This window comes from Equus quagga, chromosome 14 (genome assembly GCF_021613505.1).
Source record: "Equus quagga isolate Etosha38 chromosome 14, UCLA_HA_Equagga_1.0, whole genome shotgun sequence".
Lineage (NCBI taxonomy): Eukaryota > Metazoa > Chordata > Mammalia > Perissodactyla > Equidae > Equus > Equus quagga.
Window position 1 is genome coordinate 84220712 of NC_060280.1, and position 17331 is coordinate 84238042.

A 17331-nucleotide genomic window follows, 5' to 3' on the forward strand; every position below is an offset into this window, starting at 1 on the left:
GCGCCCCTTCCCCCTGCCTGTCCAAGGTTGGGGCCCAGGGCCCCCAGAAGACTCCCGTAGGGGCCCCTTCGCCAAAGGCCGCCCCCCACTGCAGAGATTGTGCCCCCCCACCCAGCTGTCACTGCCGACCATGGCACGTATGACCGCTGGGGCCCCACTTGGGGCCCTGTCACCACCCCACTCCCTCCTTTCCTGGCCCCTCTCCCCAGATTCTAATTCCCCCTCTTCCTCACTCACCTCTTCCGCAGATGGGACCCACTGCCAGACCCCGACGCAGGCTTCTGCCAGTCTGGGAGTCCTGTGGGGTCTGCCTCCACCCCACGGGGACCTTGGCCACTTGGTGACCACACCCCTCCCCCCTCCAGCCCCCGCTATCTTTCTCCTGCCCTTCCCCTCTTCACCTTCCCACAGCCCCCTTCTAAACCCCCTCTGGCCCCTTGAGCATTTCCCAGAGCCACCTCCAGCATTGTTTTTCCCTTCTCTGTCACTTGGCATGGGGGACAGGATCTTTCTGGGTCCCTCTGCCCCTCTCTCAGCCTTTCACTTTCTGTCACTCTGCTTCTTTGCTTGTGTTCCCTCCTCCAAGCGAGCGTCTGTCCCTGACTGGGGTAGCAGACTGTTTATGAACCTAGAGTACTGCTTCAGTGCTTCCAGAGCTGAGTTTGAGCCGATCTTGCTGGGATTCATTGCGTCCTCTGCCTGGTTGGGGTGGGGGGGCGACAGCAGAGCCCCCGCCCATCTCCTGCTGTGCACTGAGCTCTGGGCGCTTTGGAGGCCCCTCAATACATGGTGGTTTCACAACTGAGGCTCCGTCATGCACCCAGTCCCCTGGGCTTCTTCACCCGCTCCTGACTCAGGATGGAAAGTGGGAGATGAAGAGTGTCTGTGTTTTGCAACACTCATTCAGCTTGAGCCAGGATGGTGAGACGGGACTTGGGGGATGGCAGTCGGGGAGAGTAGCGGGTGACATCTAATGAGTTGCTTTGCCAGGCAACAAATAGATTCTGATCATTCCCAGGAATCAGTCAGAGAGAGGCCTGTTTTCCCCTCAGCCCCCAAATTATGTTGGCCTTTTCCAGTCCTCCGGAGAAAGATTCTGTATCTGGAAATGCCTTCAGAAATGGCCTTGAGCCCCTTCCTCAGTCCTCCAGCTCCTAAATTGTCATCACTCCAGGCCTAAAGCCAGACCTGGGCTAGGATCCCCTTCCTGTTACTTAGAAATAGTTGGAGCTGAAGAGGAAGCCACGTTCACATACGCTCTTCCCCATGACTGGTCACAGACCCCAGCATCTGAGTGTCCTGAGTGCTCGCTCCCAGAAGGCCCTGGGCGCAGAAGCCAGGAAACTTTATTCCCACCTGATTCAAATGGCAGAACTCAGAGTCGCCAAGCAGCCATGGGGAGGACTGACATGTCACCGATGGGCGGGGGACGGGGAGGCCAGTGCCTGTAGCTGAACGCTTGATGACAGAGGAGCAGGTGGGTAGTGACCAAAAAAGGTCTGAGCATGAGCTTGGAGGGGACTGGGCAGGGTGGCGGAAGGCCGGGCCCCCAGCAGGTGAGGCCACTGGGAGGTGGAAGGTAGAGACAGGCAGCTGGATATTGCAGTGGCTCAGCTGAAAGTTGGGGAGATGACATAGTCCTGGAAAACTTTCAAGGCGTATCAAACACATGCGGTGGGGGGTGGAGAGAAACACAGGGAAAAGGATCCCCAAGAAAAAGATCAGAGGCTCTGGAAGGAACCGCTGTTTGCTCAGAGTGCAGGCCAGAGCCACTCTTTATGGGACATCTAGGATGTGCCAGGCTGAATGGTCTCCATACCTCTGTCTGCTCAAATGATTTTCATAACGGGCTGTTACCTGAATTTTCCAAACGAACTCTCTTAGTGTGACATCCATGATGTCACAGAGGCAGGATTCACATCCAGATCTGCCTATCAGCCAACTTCCTGGACCCCAGAATTTCCCAACCCAGACATTCTCAAGCCACCTCCCCGATTTTTACTCTGCTCACTTATATTTTAATTTAAAATAAAAACTTTGACTCACTTTGTTCAGATGTAAACTTTGTTCTAAGCAGTAATACAAATGAAATCCTGAGCTTGCTGTGCCGGCTATATTCTGCCTGATACACGTTAAAATACAATGTAACTAGGAAAATGAAACATACCTAAAATCGTTTCATGCCCTGCCAACGGGACTCACATCACCTTTGGAAAATGCCCTAAGCTGGTCTTCCTTCCAGAGTCTTTCTTGCAGGGGCTCTCAGAGAAGGAAATAGGATGAGGAAGGAAGCCCCTCTTTACTTCAAAGCTCTGATTCTGTAAGGATGGAGTTACAAAATTTGCCCTCTTGTAAGTGGGGTGGGGCGTGAGGCGGGGGCAGTAGCCAGGCCAGCCTGCAGGGGGCACCTGAATTTCATCTGCCAGAGGCCAGCCCGACTGGGGTAAGGAAAATGCCTTAGGCATTTTAGTTAATTAGGCATCCTGCAGCCCCCTGTGCTGCCGTCTCTGTGCCAGGGCGGGACAGCCCCCGCCTCCTTTGGAGAGGGTGGGGATCTAGAACAAGCCCTGGGGTGGCGTGGGGGGAAATCTGTACCCAGAGGTGCCCAAGCTATTGGCAGGGGCCGGGGTAAGGATACTGAGAGGGGAGGGGGAAAAAGACCCAACCCCAGGCTCTCAGCAAGCTGGAGGCATTGAGAGAGGGCAGTGGCCCCAAGAGGCCCCGGGGACGGCCAAAGGCACCCCTGGGAGCTGGCCCCCGGGAGAAGGGGCAGGGCTGGCGAGAGGGAGCCCCCCGGCACCCCCCGCAGGCCACAGGGACAAGCGGATCCCAGCTCTGAGAGAGAAGTGCCCCCAAGAGGTCTCTGGATGGGAAGAATTGTCGCCCGCTAACATCCTGCAGAAGTTTCGGGGGGCAAACGGCAACCGCAGTGGCAGTTGTACGGGCAGTTGCCCGAGAGGGTCCTGCCGAGCCGGCTTTTCTCTTCGCGCAGTTGGGCCTACGGAAGCTCGAGGGGCCTATCTGGCCCTCCCCTGCAGCTACTGGCCCCCAGTGTGCGTTTCTCTTCCTGCCACCACCCCGTCATCTCCCTGGCTCCCCCTGTAGGCAGGGCTCTGGGGGTGGGCAGCCGAGCTGGTGCGGCAGGTCTCATGAGCCTTCCCAGCCACCGTAGTCCGGGAGCCTCGAGAAGACGACTGAGTGATGGCTTCCAACCCCAACGATGGTGAGGCTGAGGCCTGTTGCTATAGCAACTTCCCAGGCACTCTCTCCCCCTCGAGTCAGGGAGGGGCTGCAGTAGGGTTTGGGGAGCAGGTGGAGAAGAACCCGTGGACCCGTGGCTGACCCTGAACACCCCTGCCTTACTAACAGCCCTGGGCTGGGGGCCTGGGGAGGAGCGGGGGGCCGGGGGGCGATGGGCGGCCTAGTTCAGACCAGGGGGGATGGTCCACTCAGAGTGGGGCGGTCGGGTGGTCCAGCCCAGTGCTGCGGTTCAGCTCGCAGTGGGGGTTGGGCTATCTCAGTGCTGGAGTCCACGTGACGCTGGACGATGGTCCACTGCAGAATGGTGATCCGTCAGACTGGGGAGTGGTCCAGCTCAGCGACGGAGTCCATGCCATGCTGGACGCTGGTCCAGTACAGAATTGGGGTCCATCAGACTGGGGAGTGGTCCAGCTCAGCGATGGAGTCCAGCTCAGACTGGGGGATGGTCGAGCCCAGAGCAGGGGATCCAAGCTAGACTGAAGGGATGAACCAGCCTGAAGTGAGAGTCCCAGCCCACGCTCGGCACCCCTGCCCCAGAATTCCCAGGACAACCAGATTTTGGAGAGCAGAGGGTCCTGACATTGTTGTCTGGGGGGGTCTGACGCTGGGTTCCTGCCTCCTACTGCAGCTTGGGCTTTTCGAGGGGTTTTCTGGGATTCTCTCTGTGAGTCCAAATGGAAGCTGGACCAAAGCGGAGGCTGGCACCCCCGCTGTGGGAGACATAGGCAGGGTGGCAGGCTCCACAAGCCAACAACTGGCTGGATGTCCCTTCTTTGCCACTTCCTGTTGTCAGCAGGGGCCACAGGTGCCAGGCACCCTGGGAGAAGCTGCCACTGATCCTCCACTTCTTTGGGGATCTGGAAAGAAGGAGGAAGATGGTCAAAGCTGCCTCCCCCTCCCCCACCCCTGGGTTTAGCCTCTTGTTTCCGGTTTGGACTTTCATGGTGAGAGCAGAGCCAAGCGCAGGGCAAGGTTGACAGAGGCCAAGGACATCCCGGGATGCCGTTCTCCTCTCCGCCCCTGCACAGGAGCAAGACAAAGCCAGATGTACCCGTTTCTCTCTTGGGGTAGCAGGATTGGGGGGTCCAGGTTCAGAGAGGCCTCGGGGGAGGAGGTAGGGTGGCTCTCGCCCCCCTGGCCTTTCCCTTCAGCTGCTCTTTGAGCTAATTAACGGAGCTCTGGGCCTCTTTAGCCCCCGGGGAGCCCCTGGCTGCTGCCTGGGCCTGAGCCTTAACCCCTTCCCCGCTGCCCAGGGGGCGCTGCCCTGGGTACGTCAGGGGCCATCCTCCAAGTCATGCGGCCCCACTGAGGAGGGCAGGGCCTGGCAGCCCCGGAGCAGTGAAGTGCCTGTAACGGGAAGTCAGCTTTAGCACCCCACCTCCAGGGCAGGCAGGCCAGCTGAGAGGGACACCCTCTGAGAATCTTCCCACCACCTCCTGCCAAGGAGGGCCTCTGCAAACCTTGGCCGGCCCGGAGCAGGTACCTTTAAAGGCTTCCCTGGCAACCAGCTGCTCCTCCCTGTCCCCCGAGGCCCTCCCAGGAAGCCAGCTCAGAGGCTCTGCGTAGTCTTGGTACCCCTGTAAAAGCAAGGTTCCTGGGAGAGCCCAGGGCGGCCTGGGATGGATCCAGGGTCAGGCAGTGATTGGGGTGGGGACTCAGAGACCACCTTCCAGCTGTGGCTGCAGCTGCTCCTCTGGGCCCACCTGACTGTCCGTTTCCTGAGCTACCTGCGCCACGCCTTCTGGGCACCTAAGCCACAGCCAGCACCCTGAGCCTCCCTGGCCAGGGGCAGATGGGCCCAGATCACCCCATCCCACTCCACCCCCCACTGCACCCTCTGCCAGAAGAGGCAGGAAGCAGAGGTGAGTATGGAGGCTCTTGGCTGGGGTTCCCCCATCATTATCCCTCTTTGTCTTCTCGTTTCTCCTGGTGCTACCCTCCCCATGCCCCATCCCCAAATCTGGCAAGCTGATGGCACCAGAGGGGACATAGCCTGGGCCCTTCTACACTTTGAGAGGCCAGAGAAGGACTGTGCTAGGATCAGGGTGCTGTGGAGCCTTTCAGTGGGGTACCCAGAGGTGCAGGCCCCCCGAGTCTGGGAGAAGCAGGACATGGCAGTTCTCAGGGACCACTGAGAGCAAAAGGGGAGGCAGGCCCAGACCTTCTGGATTCCTCTGAGCTTGCTCCTCTCTGCCTTGAGCGAGGGAAGGTAGATCCCGTGGGATACCCTCCCCCGCCTTCATCCAGAATTCAGTGTGGACGTTCAGAGGTTCCCAAGGAAGGTGTTGTGTGTCAGGAAAGATTCTGCTGGTGAAAGCTTTGGATGTGGTGCAGCCCCTGGGCCCAGAGAGGTCTCAGACAGTGGGTGGCCCAGCTAGGCGCCAGCCTAGCACTCCTGGCCATTCCTTGACTGCCCCTTCTCTGCCCGGTCACTCTTTGTGGGGCTTTCCTGCCCAGCGGTCTCTCCTCTGTCTGCCACTCTTGTACCCTACAGAAGGCTCCTCTCTCCGAATGCTGAGGGAGAGCCTGGGGGACCAGTGGAGGGGTACCCATGAGGCCATGTGGGATTCCCGGCACTGAGTACGGATGGGACAGGCAGATGACAGGCAACACCAAAGTACCATTGTGCAGAACCCCTCAGGGTAGCAACATCGCAGGGACATCAGGGGCTTGAGGACAGCTCTGTTTGTGGGCCACCCTGGTCACTGCGACCAGTCAGGAGCGAAGCAGTTAATCTCGTGGGCACTGGGGTCCAGCAGGCCACCTTGGGCCTGGTCAGTCTTCTCGTCTGGACAGTGAGAGTGACAGCTGCCCCACCCATGAGGGGAGAGAGGAAGCCGAGATCTAGCACTCGGCACAGGGAGAGTCCCTGAACGGCAGGGGCCTGGCCTGGGGGCTGGTTATGGGCACAGCCGTCATGGAAGAACCCATCAGCCTTGAAGACCTGAGCGCACAGTGCACCCCTGTCTCTTAGCCCCCTCAATTTAGGAAAATACTTAAAAGCAAAATGAAAGGGTGGCGTTCCCATGGCCCTTACCCAGGGCCGCCCACTGTCCAGTCCCCTTCGCCAAGGTTAGCTCACTCGGTCCTCACCAGCACCTGGCCAGGTCGTCCCTGTCCTTTGCCCCGTTTTATAGATGGGGAAGACTGAGGCCCGCAGAGGCAAGATGAGACATGGTCGAACACTCAGGGCCCCAGCCAGGATCTGAACTCAGTCACGGCCCAGAGTGCTGGCCCTTGACTGCCCTGCCGCCTGCCCCTTGGCGCTGGCAGGAATGCCTGTTTTCCAGCCTCAGTTTCCTAGGGTGTCACCTGGGAAAAGGGATAAAAGGAAAGTTGGCGAGTGAAGCAAATGAGATAGAGGAGACAGAGCAGTGGGCCCCGGGGCTGCGGGCAGTCTTCAATGTTAGTGGGATGGGGATGCTCGCCTTGGGGTGCTGAGGGGGCCGTGGGGGGCGGGCATCGGGCGAGGCTGTCTTTGAACCAGCTCTAGAGTGAGGGCCCCTCCATTGGCAAAGGCGGGAACACAGCCAGCTGGGGGCCAAGGCAACAGCTGAGCCCCCCAAGGGCGCCTGCTACCCGAGCTCCAGAGGCCTCCCCCAGCCAGCCTCCCCCGAGAAGGGGCCGGAGGAGCAGCCAAATCCCGGGGCTATAAATACCTCAGCCGGCGGCGGCCCTGGCCCTGGAATGTTGGTCAGAACTGGGACAGGGGGGCGGGCTGGCTTGGGCGCCGCTCTCTGTCCCCCTGAGAGTGACCCCCAGGTCACCCTGCACCCCGTTTTGGATGGAGTTGCGGCTGGACCCCACCCCTCAGTAGTGAAGGGGGCCCAAGGGGGCCCAGGCTCCAGCCCAGAGCAGGGCCCCCCAAGCTGCCCTCCGCTCAACCAGTGCCCCTGCAGGCACTGGGAGGTCAGTCCAGGTGAGACAGCGGCACCCCGCTTTCCACAGGTGGGCCTCTCCGCAGGATAGCCTGGGCCTGCCCTGAGGAGCTGGTTCTCCATCTAACTCTCCTCTCTTCCTTTCAGTGAAAGAGTTCTTAGCTAAAGCCAAAGAAGATTTTCTTAAAAAATGGGAAAATCCTGCTCAGGTAAGCCCCGCAGGTGCAGAGCCCTGGGAGGGGTGAGCTGATGGCCCCCTGTCCCCCAACTGCAGCCCTGTGACACGGCTAGGATTGTAGGGCCCTGTGGAAGGCTCCAGACCTGCCCCGTTTCCTCCCAAGACACCCATGGGGGCTCCTAGGCAGAGTGCCCACTGCCAGGCTCCCACACCCCACTACCGCTTCCAGCCGGAGGCCCCTGCCCCCCACGCAGCTGCCAGGGCTCCTGGGCCCCTGGCCAGGCTGGATCTGGCCCCTGCCACCTGGCTGGAGGAATGCAACCTCGCCATCTTGTTTTTCCGCCCCCCCTCCTCCGCCATCCTTAGCCCCTCACCCCCCCCTCCCCAGGGCCCCCTCTGCTGGTGGCCAATGGGACACCCCAGAGCTCAGCTGAGCAGGCTGGAGGGGCGGGTCCGTGAGTCTCTGCGCCCTCGGCCCACAGAATACAGCCCATTTGGATCAGTTTGAACGAATCAAGACCCTTGGCACGGGCTCCTTCGGGCGGGTGATGCTCGTGAAGCACAAGGAGACGGGGAACCACTTCGCCATGAAGATCCTCGACAAACAGAAGGTGAGCCCAGCCCAGCCACCCAGCCGGCCCCCAGGCCTTTGCCCGCGCTCTTCCCGCCGCCGGAGCACTCTCTCCACCATCCACTCACCAGCTCTTTCCTGAGCCCCTGTGACATGCCAGACGCAAGGGCCAGAAGGGCACCGTGCTGCCTTCACGCAGCTTCCCCTCCAGGTGGCCACCGTGCAGACCCAAGCCCCAGGACGCATGGTCAGTACCTGCCTGTGTCGAGGCAGCCGGGAGCCCTCCTGGGGAGGTGGCGTTTACACACACCTTCCTTCTGCGAACCTGTCTGAGGTCCTACTGCGTGCCAGGCACTGCTCTAGCGCAGCTGTCCAGCAGAAATGTCACGCAAGCCACTCACGGTTTTAGATTTTCTAGACGCTCCATTAGGAAAGTAAAAATAAACAGGTGGAATTCATTTGAACAATATACTGTAATTAAGCCATTATATCTACAATGTTATCGTTTCAATGTTTGTAACCAGTGTAAAAATGATGTTAATGAGACGTTCTATGTTCTTTTCCCTGTCCCAAGTCTTCGAAATCCAGTGTCTTTTATGCTTACCCTACATCTCATTTGGATGTTAAATTTTCAGTGAAAAGACAAAAAACAGTAGAGAAGTTGAAAAAGCATGCAGCCCAAGTTGTTCCAAACAGGCTTAAAAGTGGCCCAGTAACCGCATCAAGTATGAGTTTTTAAATTTTCACTTTAGATACTTAAAATTGTAAATTCGGCTCCCAGTCGCTCCACCCTGTTCCCAGCGCTCGGCAGTCGCCATGGCGAGCGTGACCGCTGCTGGACAGCGTGGGAGCCAGCCTGAGGGGTGTGGCTGGGAGCCGACCGAGGGCCCGGGCAGCGGCCTCATGTGGGCTCACTGCATGTGACCTTGGGCGAGTCACTTCCCCTCTCTGCGTCTGGGCTTCCAAACTGGTGTGCTCACAGTGGAGACCCCATAGTGCCCCTGTCACCAGGTGCTAGGCCCCTGCAGGGACCACTGAGGGCTGAGGAGGACTAAGCCCGGGGCTCAGGTAGGGGGGGCTGCTCGGGCCTGCTCGCACTTGTCTGATCGGTCTCAGCTCAGCCGCCCCTTCCTACAGGAAGCCTGCTCTGACTACCCCTTCCCTCAGACTTCCCAGGTGCCTAATCTGGGCATCCTCGGGCCCCGAGCTTCCTCACCTGGCTCTGACCCCTCTGGGCGGACTCCTGTGTTCTTGTCCTGAACTGTGGGCCGTGGGGCACAGGCAGCCTCTGCCTTAGCACGTCCTCAGCACCCAGCCCTCAGGGCTCCGCAGGCCGTAGGCCCTGGACGGAAGCAGCCCAGCCCCGCCTTGGAGATGAGGACCCGCTCACATGCCGTCTTCCCCGCCCCCCCCAACAGGTGGTGAAGCTGAAACAGATCGAGCACACCCTGAACGAAAAGCGCATCTTGCAAGCCGTCAACTTCCCGTTCCTCGTCAAACTCGAGTTCTCCTTCAAGGTGGGGACCCAGCGGCCGGGGGCCAGGGCCCCTGCTGGGCAGTGCAGCCTCTGGGTTCCCGGAGCTGGAACTGGAGCCGAGGACAGCCAGCGGGCCCACTGACGGGAGGCCCCCGGGGGGATGTGGGGCAGGAGTCAGCTGGGGCTCTGGGGGACCAAGTTCAGCTCCTGAGCCAGCCTGTAGCTCCATAACCTTGGACAAGTCACCCGACCTGGACAGCATCCCTTGCAGGCAGCGCTCCCTCTACAGCAAGAGCCTGACACAGGGCCAGGGCCACAGCCTGTGTGCAAATCCCAGCTCACGCTTCCTGGCCGTGTGACCCTGGCCAGGGACTTCACTGCCCTGAGCCTCAGTTTCCACATCTGTAAAATTGGGATCATAACAGCCCCCACCTGGTGGCGTTGCCATGACAGTTCCAAGTACACCGTGAGCGCCCTGTGTGAGCTATTTTGGGTGCCATCCTAAGCCATCACCACGAGAACCCGGAAGGGCCACTGAGGGCCTGCAACATAAGAAGTCACATGGGCCCTGCACTTGGTGGTTTAAGGCCTTGTGGCTGCCGTCTTGAAATTCATAATCATTTTCTTACTAAGGGGCCTCAAACTTATTTTGGTGGGGGGGCCCCACAAATTCTGTAGGCCATCCTGGTTCCCTTTTACAGATCACAAAACTGTGGCCCCAACGGCCTTTCTTAAGACAGACACAGGCTGCCATGGAGTCCTCTCTCCAGCCCGGGCACGCTGGCCGGGTGCCTTGCACACCTCCAGCTGGCCCTCACGTTCACCCCCATAAGCAGGATGACAGCGTCCCTTCATTCTTAGGGGCATAAGGAAATGAGGCAGCAGCTCAGTGAGCCAAGAATGTTGTCACTTGATTTCTGAACACCTGGGGGCGAGGACCCCAGGCCTTTGATGGGGCCCAGGGCGTGGGGAGCGGGCCCCTGATCAGCAGCTGCTTCCCGCAGGACAACTCGAATCTGTACATGATCATGGAGTACGTGCCTGGCGGGGAGATGTTCTCACACCTGCGGCGGATCGGAAGGTTCAGGTGAGCCAGCTGCCCACCACCCTGGGCCTGGGGCTGGCCACAGGCGGCAGCTCATAACCAAGCCGTCTGGGGACGCGGAATGGCCTCTCCAGGTCCCTGTGTCTTCTTGTTCCCTGTGAGCTGAGGAATCCAGGCTGTCTCAACCACCATGACCCAAAGCAGGCACGGGGACACAAGTTTCACCATGTAGGCTGGCAATTTTATGTGGTTTTTTAAGTTTACGTTATTGTTTTATTTTACTTTTTTATATAGATATGCACTTTCCATACAATGAAATGCACAGGTCTTCAATGTTCTGTTCCGTGAACTTTGACATCCGCATACACTTGTTGTAACACCACCCAAAACACCATACAGAGCATTTCTGCCACCCCAGAAGAGCCCCTCAGTCGCCCTTCTTGCACACCACCAGCCGACAAAGGCCACTGTCCTTTCCGGCTTCAAACACCAAACATGTCTGGTCTGGGTCTGGACTTGATACAAGCAGAGTCACTGGTCGCCTGCCGTGGCGCCCCCTCCCGCTTCTCACAGCAGTCTGGCGGTCCAGCCTCGCCAGCGAGCTAGCTCCTGGTTGTCCTGGAGGTGGTGTTGGGGCGAGTCCAGTGTGTATCAGCCACACTCTGATTCTGTCCCTCTGTTGACGGACGTCTGGGCTCTCCCCCTTTCTCTGCTGGCGCATTTGAGATGGCTGAGCTGTACGCTTTCCTCCAGAGGCCAACACGCTGGACCAGTGGGGGCGGGCAGGTCCCACTGGGCGCGGCCACCCTGCTCACCCGGCCCCTCCCGCTTGTCCCACCAGTGAGCCCCATGCCCGCTTCTATGCGGCCCAGATCGTGCTGACCTTCGAGTACCTGCACTCGCTCGACCTCATCTACCGGGACCTGAAGCCGGAGAACCTGCTCATCGACCAGCACGGCTACATCCAGGTGCCCGGGGTGTGCGGGCAGCCAGCCGCCCGGCCCGACACCCCTCTGGCCCGGCCAACTGCCCCTTCTTGTGCCCACAGGTGACAGACTTCGGTTTCGCCAAGCGCGTGAAAGGCCGCACCTGGACCTTGTGTGGGACCCCCGAGTACCTGGCCCCGGAAATCATCCTGAGCAAAGTAGGCACTCCCCCCGACCCCGCCTGCCGCACTGAGGCCCGGGCCCCGTCCCCCCGCCTCCCCTCACCCCGTGCCCCCTCTCCCTGTAGGGCTACAACAAGGCTGTGGACTGGTGGGCCCTGGGGGTTCTCATCTACGAGATGGCCGCTGGCTACCCACCCTTCTTTGCCGACCAGCCCATCCAGATCTACGAGAAGATTGTCTCCGGGAAGGTGAGGCCCGGATGCAGGGGCACAGCCCCTGGACAGACCCTTCCCCGCCTGTCCTCCTACCGCAGAGCTCTGCTCCTTGTCAGAACAGTCTAGAAGTTCATTAAGTCAGGCCAGGCAGTGAAGCCGGGCGCACCGGCCATGCTCACTGAGGCCAACGCCTTGCACAACCTCACTGCCTCATCCTGGACCCCCTGGCAGAAATCTCAAGAGCTTCCAGAGCCCAGGCCTCAGCCGAGCCCCCACCCTGCCCAGTGGGGCTCTGCTTGTCCCCAGCTGTCCCCCTGGCCTGAGTTCCACAAGTTTCCCAGCAGAAAAGCGAATGTGGCAGGTTCCCAGGTGCCACCCCGGAGCCCACCTGGAGTACTCAGGGTGCACAGCCCGCACTTTCTTCCCAAATGCATACCTCACCGTGAGGGCGCGGGCTGGGTGGCAGCTCCCCAGAGGCCCCTGCAGTGGCACCCGGCACTCAGGGGCACAGAGGGGACCTGTGGGGTCCGAGGTCACCCTGCAGCATCACTAAAGGGACCAAGAGCAGCCAGAACTCCACTTCTGCTCCCCCACCACACTCCGAGGACCCACGTCCCTTCCCCGGGCCCAGGAAATGGTGGGAGAGCTCCTGGCTTCAAGCCCCAGCTCTGCCACCCATTGGCTTTGCAGCCTCGGGCAAGTGCATTCACCCCTCTGAGCCTCCTCTCACCCATCTGGGAATTGGGGAGCCAGCTGCCTGCCTCTCAGGGAGGCGGAGAGAAATCACCAGCTGCAAAGTAGGGTCACTAAAGAGGGCAAGATGAGGTGTTTGCCACCAGGCAAAAGAGAAATTGTCAAGAAAATGGCCCAAGTGGAAAAAAAAAGAAAAAGCCCTAGAAGGTTCCAAAAGGGAAGAGGAGAAGATGAACGTAACTCTTTTCTTTGTAGCATTTTACAGTTCCCACACACCCCCAGCAGTGTTGTCTCCCTCCTGCAACGCTGGGATGTCTGCCTCATGCCACAGAGGCAGGCGCTGGCCCAGAGAGGTCGGGGACCGTGGCCAAGGCCGCACAGCGTGTACAAGGCGGAGCAATGCTGGGCACTGGCTCTCGGGCTGTGAGCACAGTGACTGCTCGCGTGCAAGGCTGCAGGCTTGGATGTGTGGGGAAGCTTCTGGGAGTGTTGAACCAAGCCTTAAAAAAACAGAAGAGCCTTAGCTGTGGGGAGAGAAAGGGAAAGATGATCCTTTCTCTCCTAAGCATTAACATTGCATCCCCATGCCCCAGCAGAGCCACCTTGGGAAGCGGTGGCTGAGAGTGCAAGTCCTGGGGCCGGCCCAGTTGCGCAGAGGTTAAGTTCGCTCACTCCTCTTTGGCAGCCCGGGGTTCGCGGGTTCAGATCCCAGGTGCAGACTTAGCACCCCTCATCAAGCCATACTGTGGCAGCATCCCACATAAAATAGAGGAAGATGGCACAGATGTTAGCTCAGCAACAATCTTCCTCACACACAAAAAAAAGAATGAAAGTTCTGGAGTCCAACAGACAAGATGGAGCCACACTGTCCTGCTCCTCTCCGTGACCTTGGCAAGCCCTTTAACTCTTGCGAGCCTCAGTTTATTGTCTAAAAAGGAGACCATCATAGTACTTACCTTAGAGCGGCACTTCTCAAAGTGGTCCCTCTCCAGCATCAGCATGGCCGAGAACTGGCTAGAAATGCAGGTTCTCAGGCCCCGCCCCAGCCTCCTGAGTCATAAATGCCAGCAGGGCTTATGGGGTTCCAACGCACACTCCAGCTTGGGGTCCTCTGCCCAACAGGACTATTGGATGGCAAAGGCACTGTTCTGGGCTCCCCAAGCTCCAGACCAGTCCCCACCTGTGTTACCCACTCCAGGTGCGGTTCCCGTCCCACTTCAGCTCTGACCTGAAGGATCTGCTGCGGAACCTCCTGCAGGTGGACCTCACCAAGCGCTTCGGGAACCTCAAGAATGGGGTCAATGATATCAAGAACCACAAGTGGTTTGCCACGACTGACTGGATCGCCATCTACCAGAGGAAGGTGGGTCCCCCTCCCCTCCCCTGGTGTGCAGATGGTTTTGGGGGGAGGCCAAGAGCCAGGGAGGGCTGCCAATGGGGAGATGGAAAGGGAGGAAGAATTTGAAAATAGGGCTCTGGGTTGATCTAAATGAGGCAGCTTAGAGCAATGGATGTCTAGAAATAGGACTGTGGGGTCATTGCCACTCTGTGACCTTGGGCAGGAGATACACCTCTTTGGAAAGTAATTTCCCCGTTGGTGAGTTGGCTGTAAGATCCTTGGGTTGTTAAGGTGTGTCCATACCCTAATGCTGAACTCAGGGTTGGGTCATAGTAGGTTACCTCAGGAATGTTAGGCCATTCACATTTATTGTTGTAACAGTGATTACGTTGGCTGCTGAGGTCTGAGTGGTTCTTGACCCCTCTCCAGGTGGAAGCTCCCTTCATACCAAAGTTTAAAGGCCCTGGGGACACGAGTAACTTTGACGACTATGAGGAGGAAGAGATCCGAGTCTCCATCAATGAGAAGTGTGGCAAGGAGTTCTCTGAGTTTTAGGGGTGTGCCTGTGCCCCTGTGGGTTTTCTTTCTTTCTTTCTTTTTTTTGGTCAGGGGGGGGGGGGGGGGGGGGGGGGGGGGGGGTTGAACAGCCAGAGGGCCCCAGAGTTCCTTGCATCTAATTTCACCCCCACCCCACCCTCCAGAGTAGGGGGAGCAGGAAGCCCAGATATTCGGAGGGACAGAAACACCAGCTGCTCCCCCTCACCCCCTTTGCCCTCCTAACCCCCCACCGCTTCTGCCTTCCCCCTTCCCCCTGGCCCCCAGCCCAGCCCAGCCCACCTCTGCCTGTTTTAAACGAGTTTCTCAATTCCAGTGAGACCAGGTCTTGCTGGTGTATCCAGGGACAGGGTGTGGAAAGAGGGGCCCAAACTTAACTCCGGCCCACCCCCCAACCTCAGGCGCCACTTCCTAAGGGCGAGTGAGCGAAAGTCCAGCCTTCCCTCCGGAGCAGTCCCGCCTGGGAAGGGGAGAGGTTTTAGTGACATGTTCAGTGGGCTGCTTGCTAGAATTTTTTTAAAAAAACATTTACAATCTTAAGTTCCACCAGTGCCTCCCTCCCTCCTTCCTCTACCCCCATCCTTTTCATGCCCCAAATCCATTTTAACACGGCTGGGAGGCAACTGAGTTTGTAAAGGAAGGAGCTGGGGTTCCAACCTCTGCCCCACGCTGCTAGTCCCCGCTGCCCGTCTGCCCCCCGGGGACCCCCGCCCAGGTTGGAAGGGGCTCAGCCCCTGTAGGAAGCCCCTGCCCATTTCTGCCCCGACGGACCTCTCTTCACCCTTGGGCTTCAGTACCCAGACGAAGCAGCTGCCCCCTCCCTGCCAAAGAGGAGCCGTCTCCAAAGACAGAGGGGCCGCGGGGGGCCGCTCCTCCCAGTAGCACCCCCAAACTCCTTAATTTTATTCTCAGCTAGATTTTAATGCCCCGCCTCCTCTCAACTCAGGAGGGAAGGCAACCCCGCCCCAAAAGGAGGCAAAGCCCCCTCCCCCTCCTGGCCCGGGATCAAGGCCAGGGTTGCCTGGGAGGGGCTGCCTGTTTCATTCACCCAGCAGCCTCCGCCCCCCATCCTGGGCGCTCCTCCTCTGCCTGGCTGTCAGCTGTCCATCCCCCCCCCAATTTGTGCTTTTTTTCTCTTAACAGAAAAGTGGGGAGCCGCTGGGGAGCCACCCCATCCCTCCGCATATTTGTCCTCTCATAACTTCTCCCCATCCCAGGGGGAGCTCTCAGGCCGGGGTGGGGCCCCGGGTGGGCGCGGGAGCGATTCAACCTGTGTGCTGCGAAGGACGCGACTTCCTCTTGAAGAGTGTGCTGTTGTAAACATATTTGAAAACTATTACCAATAAAGTTTTGTTTAAAAAAAAGAGTCTCTGGTGTTCGCGACTTCGGTCACCCATCCACACACCCCCAGGGGCTTGGAAAGGGAATTTCGGACCCTAGCGTCCAGGCTGATCAGGACCCGGCTGATCCTTCTAAAACCTGGTTTAGCTGGAATTCCGCCAATTCCCCCCGCCCCGCAGGAGAAGGGGGCGCCAAGCTGCCCTTTGACCCCAGGTTCGGGCCCCCACATCTGCGGCGCGCCCCCTCTGCGTCCAGCCCCCAGCCGAGAGGGCGCTCTGGGGAGACCCTGGGGCCGGCGCGCCGGGAGGCCGAGCGGCGGCGGGGGCGGGCGTGGCAGGGGGGGCAAGGCGTGGGGGAGACGGTGCGCGCCCCCCACCCGCATCCTCGGCGCAGAGTGCGGAGCCCAGCGCGCCCGAGAGGCGCGGGGGCGGCGGCGGTCCAAGGGTCCCCGCGGCGCCCGGCGAGCGCGGCGGCCCGGCCCGCGGGCGGCGAGTTCCCGGTAAGTGCGGTCCCGAGAGCGGAGCGCGCCGGGGAGGCGTGGAGAGGGGGGCTGGGCGCCGGGGACGTCTGGGTCCCGCGCCCAATGGCTGGAGGGCGGCCGAGCGCCGCCTGCCCGCCCCCTCTCCCCTCCCCCCGGCGTTCCCCTCCCCCTCCCCCGCCCGCCGCTTTCCCCCGCCCCCGCCCCGGCGCCAACTCCGCGGCGCCTCCTTAAAAAGCGCGCGGGAGTTGTAAGGGGGGGCCGGAGCGAGCCGGAGTGAGCGAGAGCGCAGGGTAAAGGGGCGGGCGGGGGGCCCGGGCTCCACCTTAAAAGCGGGCGCGTGGGGGTGGGAGGGAGGAAGGCGGGCGGCGGGGAGGAGGGAGGGAGGGAAGGAAGGGGGGCCGGAGTGTCCCGGGCGCAGGGCGCGCGTGCGGCGGCGGCGGCGGCGGGGAGGGGCCGGCCGCGCCGCGCTCCCCTCCTCCCTCCTCGCATCCCCGGCCCCGCGCGCGCCCAGCAGAAGCGGGTCTGTGTGTGCGTGCGTGCGAGTGAGTGAGTGTGTGCATATTTTTTTCTCTCTTTTCTTTCTCTCACTGTTTTTTCTCTCTCTCTCTCTCTCTCCCGCTCTTTTTTTTTTTTTTTTTTTTTTTTTTTGCGAAGAAACAGCAGCGCCGCCGCCGCTCCACCGAGGCGCTGCGCCCCCCCGGGGGGGGGAGGCGGAGGAGGCGGGCAGCGGCGGAGGGAGGGGAGCCGGGGAGGGGGGCGCCGCGCTGGGAGGGAGGCAGCGCGCACGGTGCAGCCGGGCCGGGCGGGAGGCATGGCGGGGCCCCCGGCCCTACCCCCGCCGGAGACGGCGGCGGCCGCCACCACGGCGGCCGCTGCCTCGTCGTCCGCTGCTTCCCCCCACTACCAAGAGTGGATCCTGGACACCATCGACTCGCTGCGCTCGCGCAAGGCGCGGCCGGACCTGGAGCGCATCTGCCGGATGGTGCGGCGGCGGCACGGCCCGGAGCCGGAGCGCACGCGCGCCGAGCTCGAGAAACTGATCCAGCAGCGCGCCGTGCTCCGGGTCAGCTACAAGGGGAGCATCTCGTACCGCAACGCGGCGCGCGTCCAGCCGCCCCGGCGCGGAGCCACCCCGCCGGCCCCGCCGCGCGCCCCCCGCGGGGGCCCCGCCGCCGCCGCCGCCGCTGCT

The 17331-nt window shown here is 60.5% G+C and overlaps 2 protein-coding genes across 3 annotated transcripts in view; both read left to right on the forward strand.

The window, feature by feature from the left end:
- Positions 1–3186: 3186 nt before the first annotated feature.
- Positions 3187–15663, forward strand: PRKACA (protein kinase cAMP-activated catalytic subunit alpha). 2 transcript variants are annotated; one of them, XM_046685571.1, is made up of 10 exons: positions 3187–3223; positions 7287–7348; positions 7800–7928; positions 9307–9405; positions 10370–10452; positions 11252–11378; positions 11459–11554; positions 11644–11766; positions 13625–13789; positions 14195–15663. In XM_046685571.1, the coding sequence occupies exons 1-10, from the start codon at positions 3202–3204 to the stop codon at positions 14318–14320; spliced, it is 1032 nt and encodes a 343-aa protein (XP_046541527.1). In that variant the 5' UTR covers positions 3187–3201; the 3' UTR covers positions 14321–15663. The 2 variants fall into 2 exon arrangements, with proteins under 2 accessions (XP_046541527.1, XP_046541528.1); XM_046685572.1 differs by lacking the exon at positions 3187–3223 and adding an exon at positions 6775–7180.
- A 136-nt stretch (positions 15664–15799) lies between these two features.
- SAMD1 (sterile alpha motif domain containing 1) overlaps positions 15800–17331 on the forward strand; it is a 3986-nt gene continuing 2454 nt past the window's right edge. Inside the window, exons 1-2 of the mRNA XM_046638276.1 lie at positions 15800–16432; positions 16797–17328. Coding sequence (XP_046494232.1) covers positions 16954–17328 — 375 coding nt within the window. The 5' untranslated portion in view covers positions 15800–16432; positions 16797–16953. The remainder of the gene's footprint in view (positions 16433–16796; positions 17329–17331) is intronic.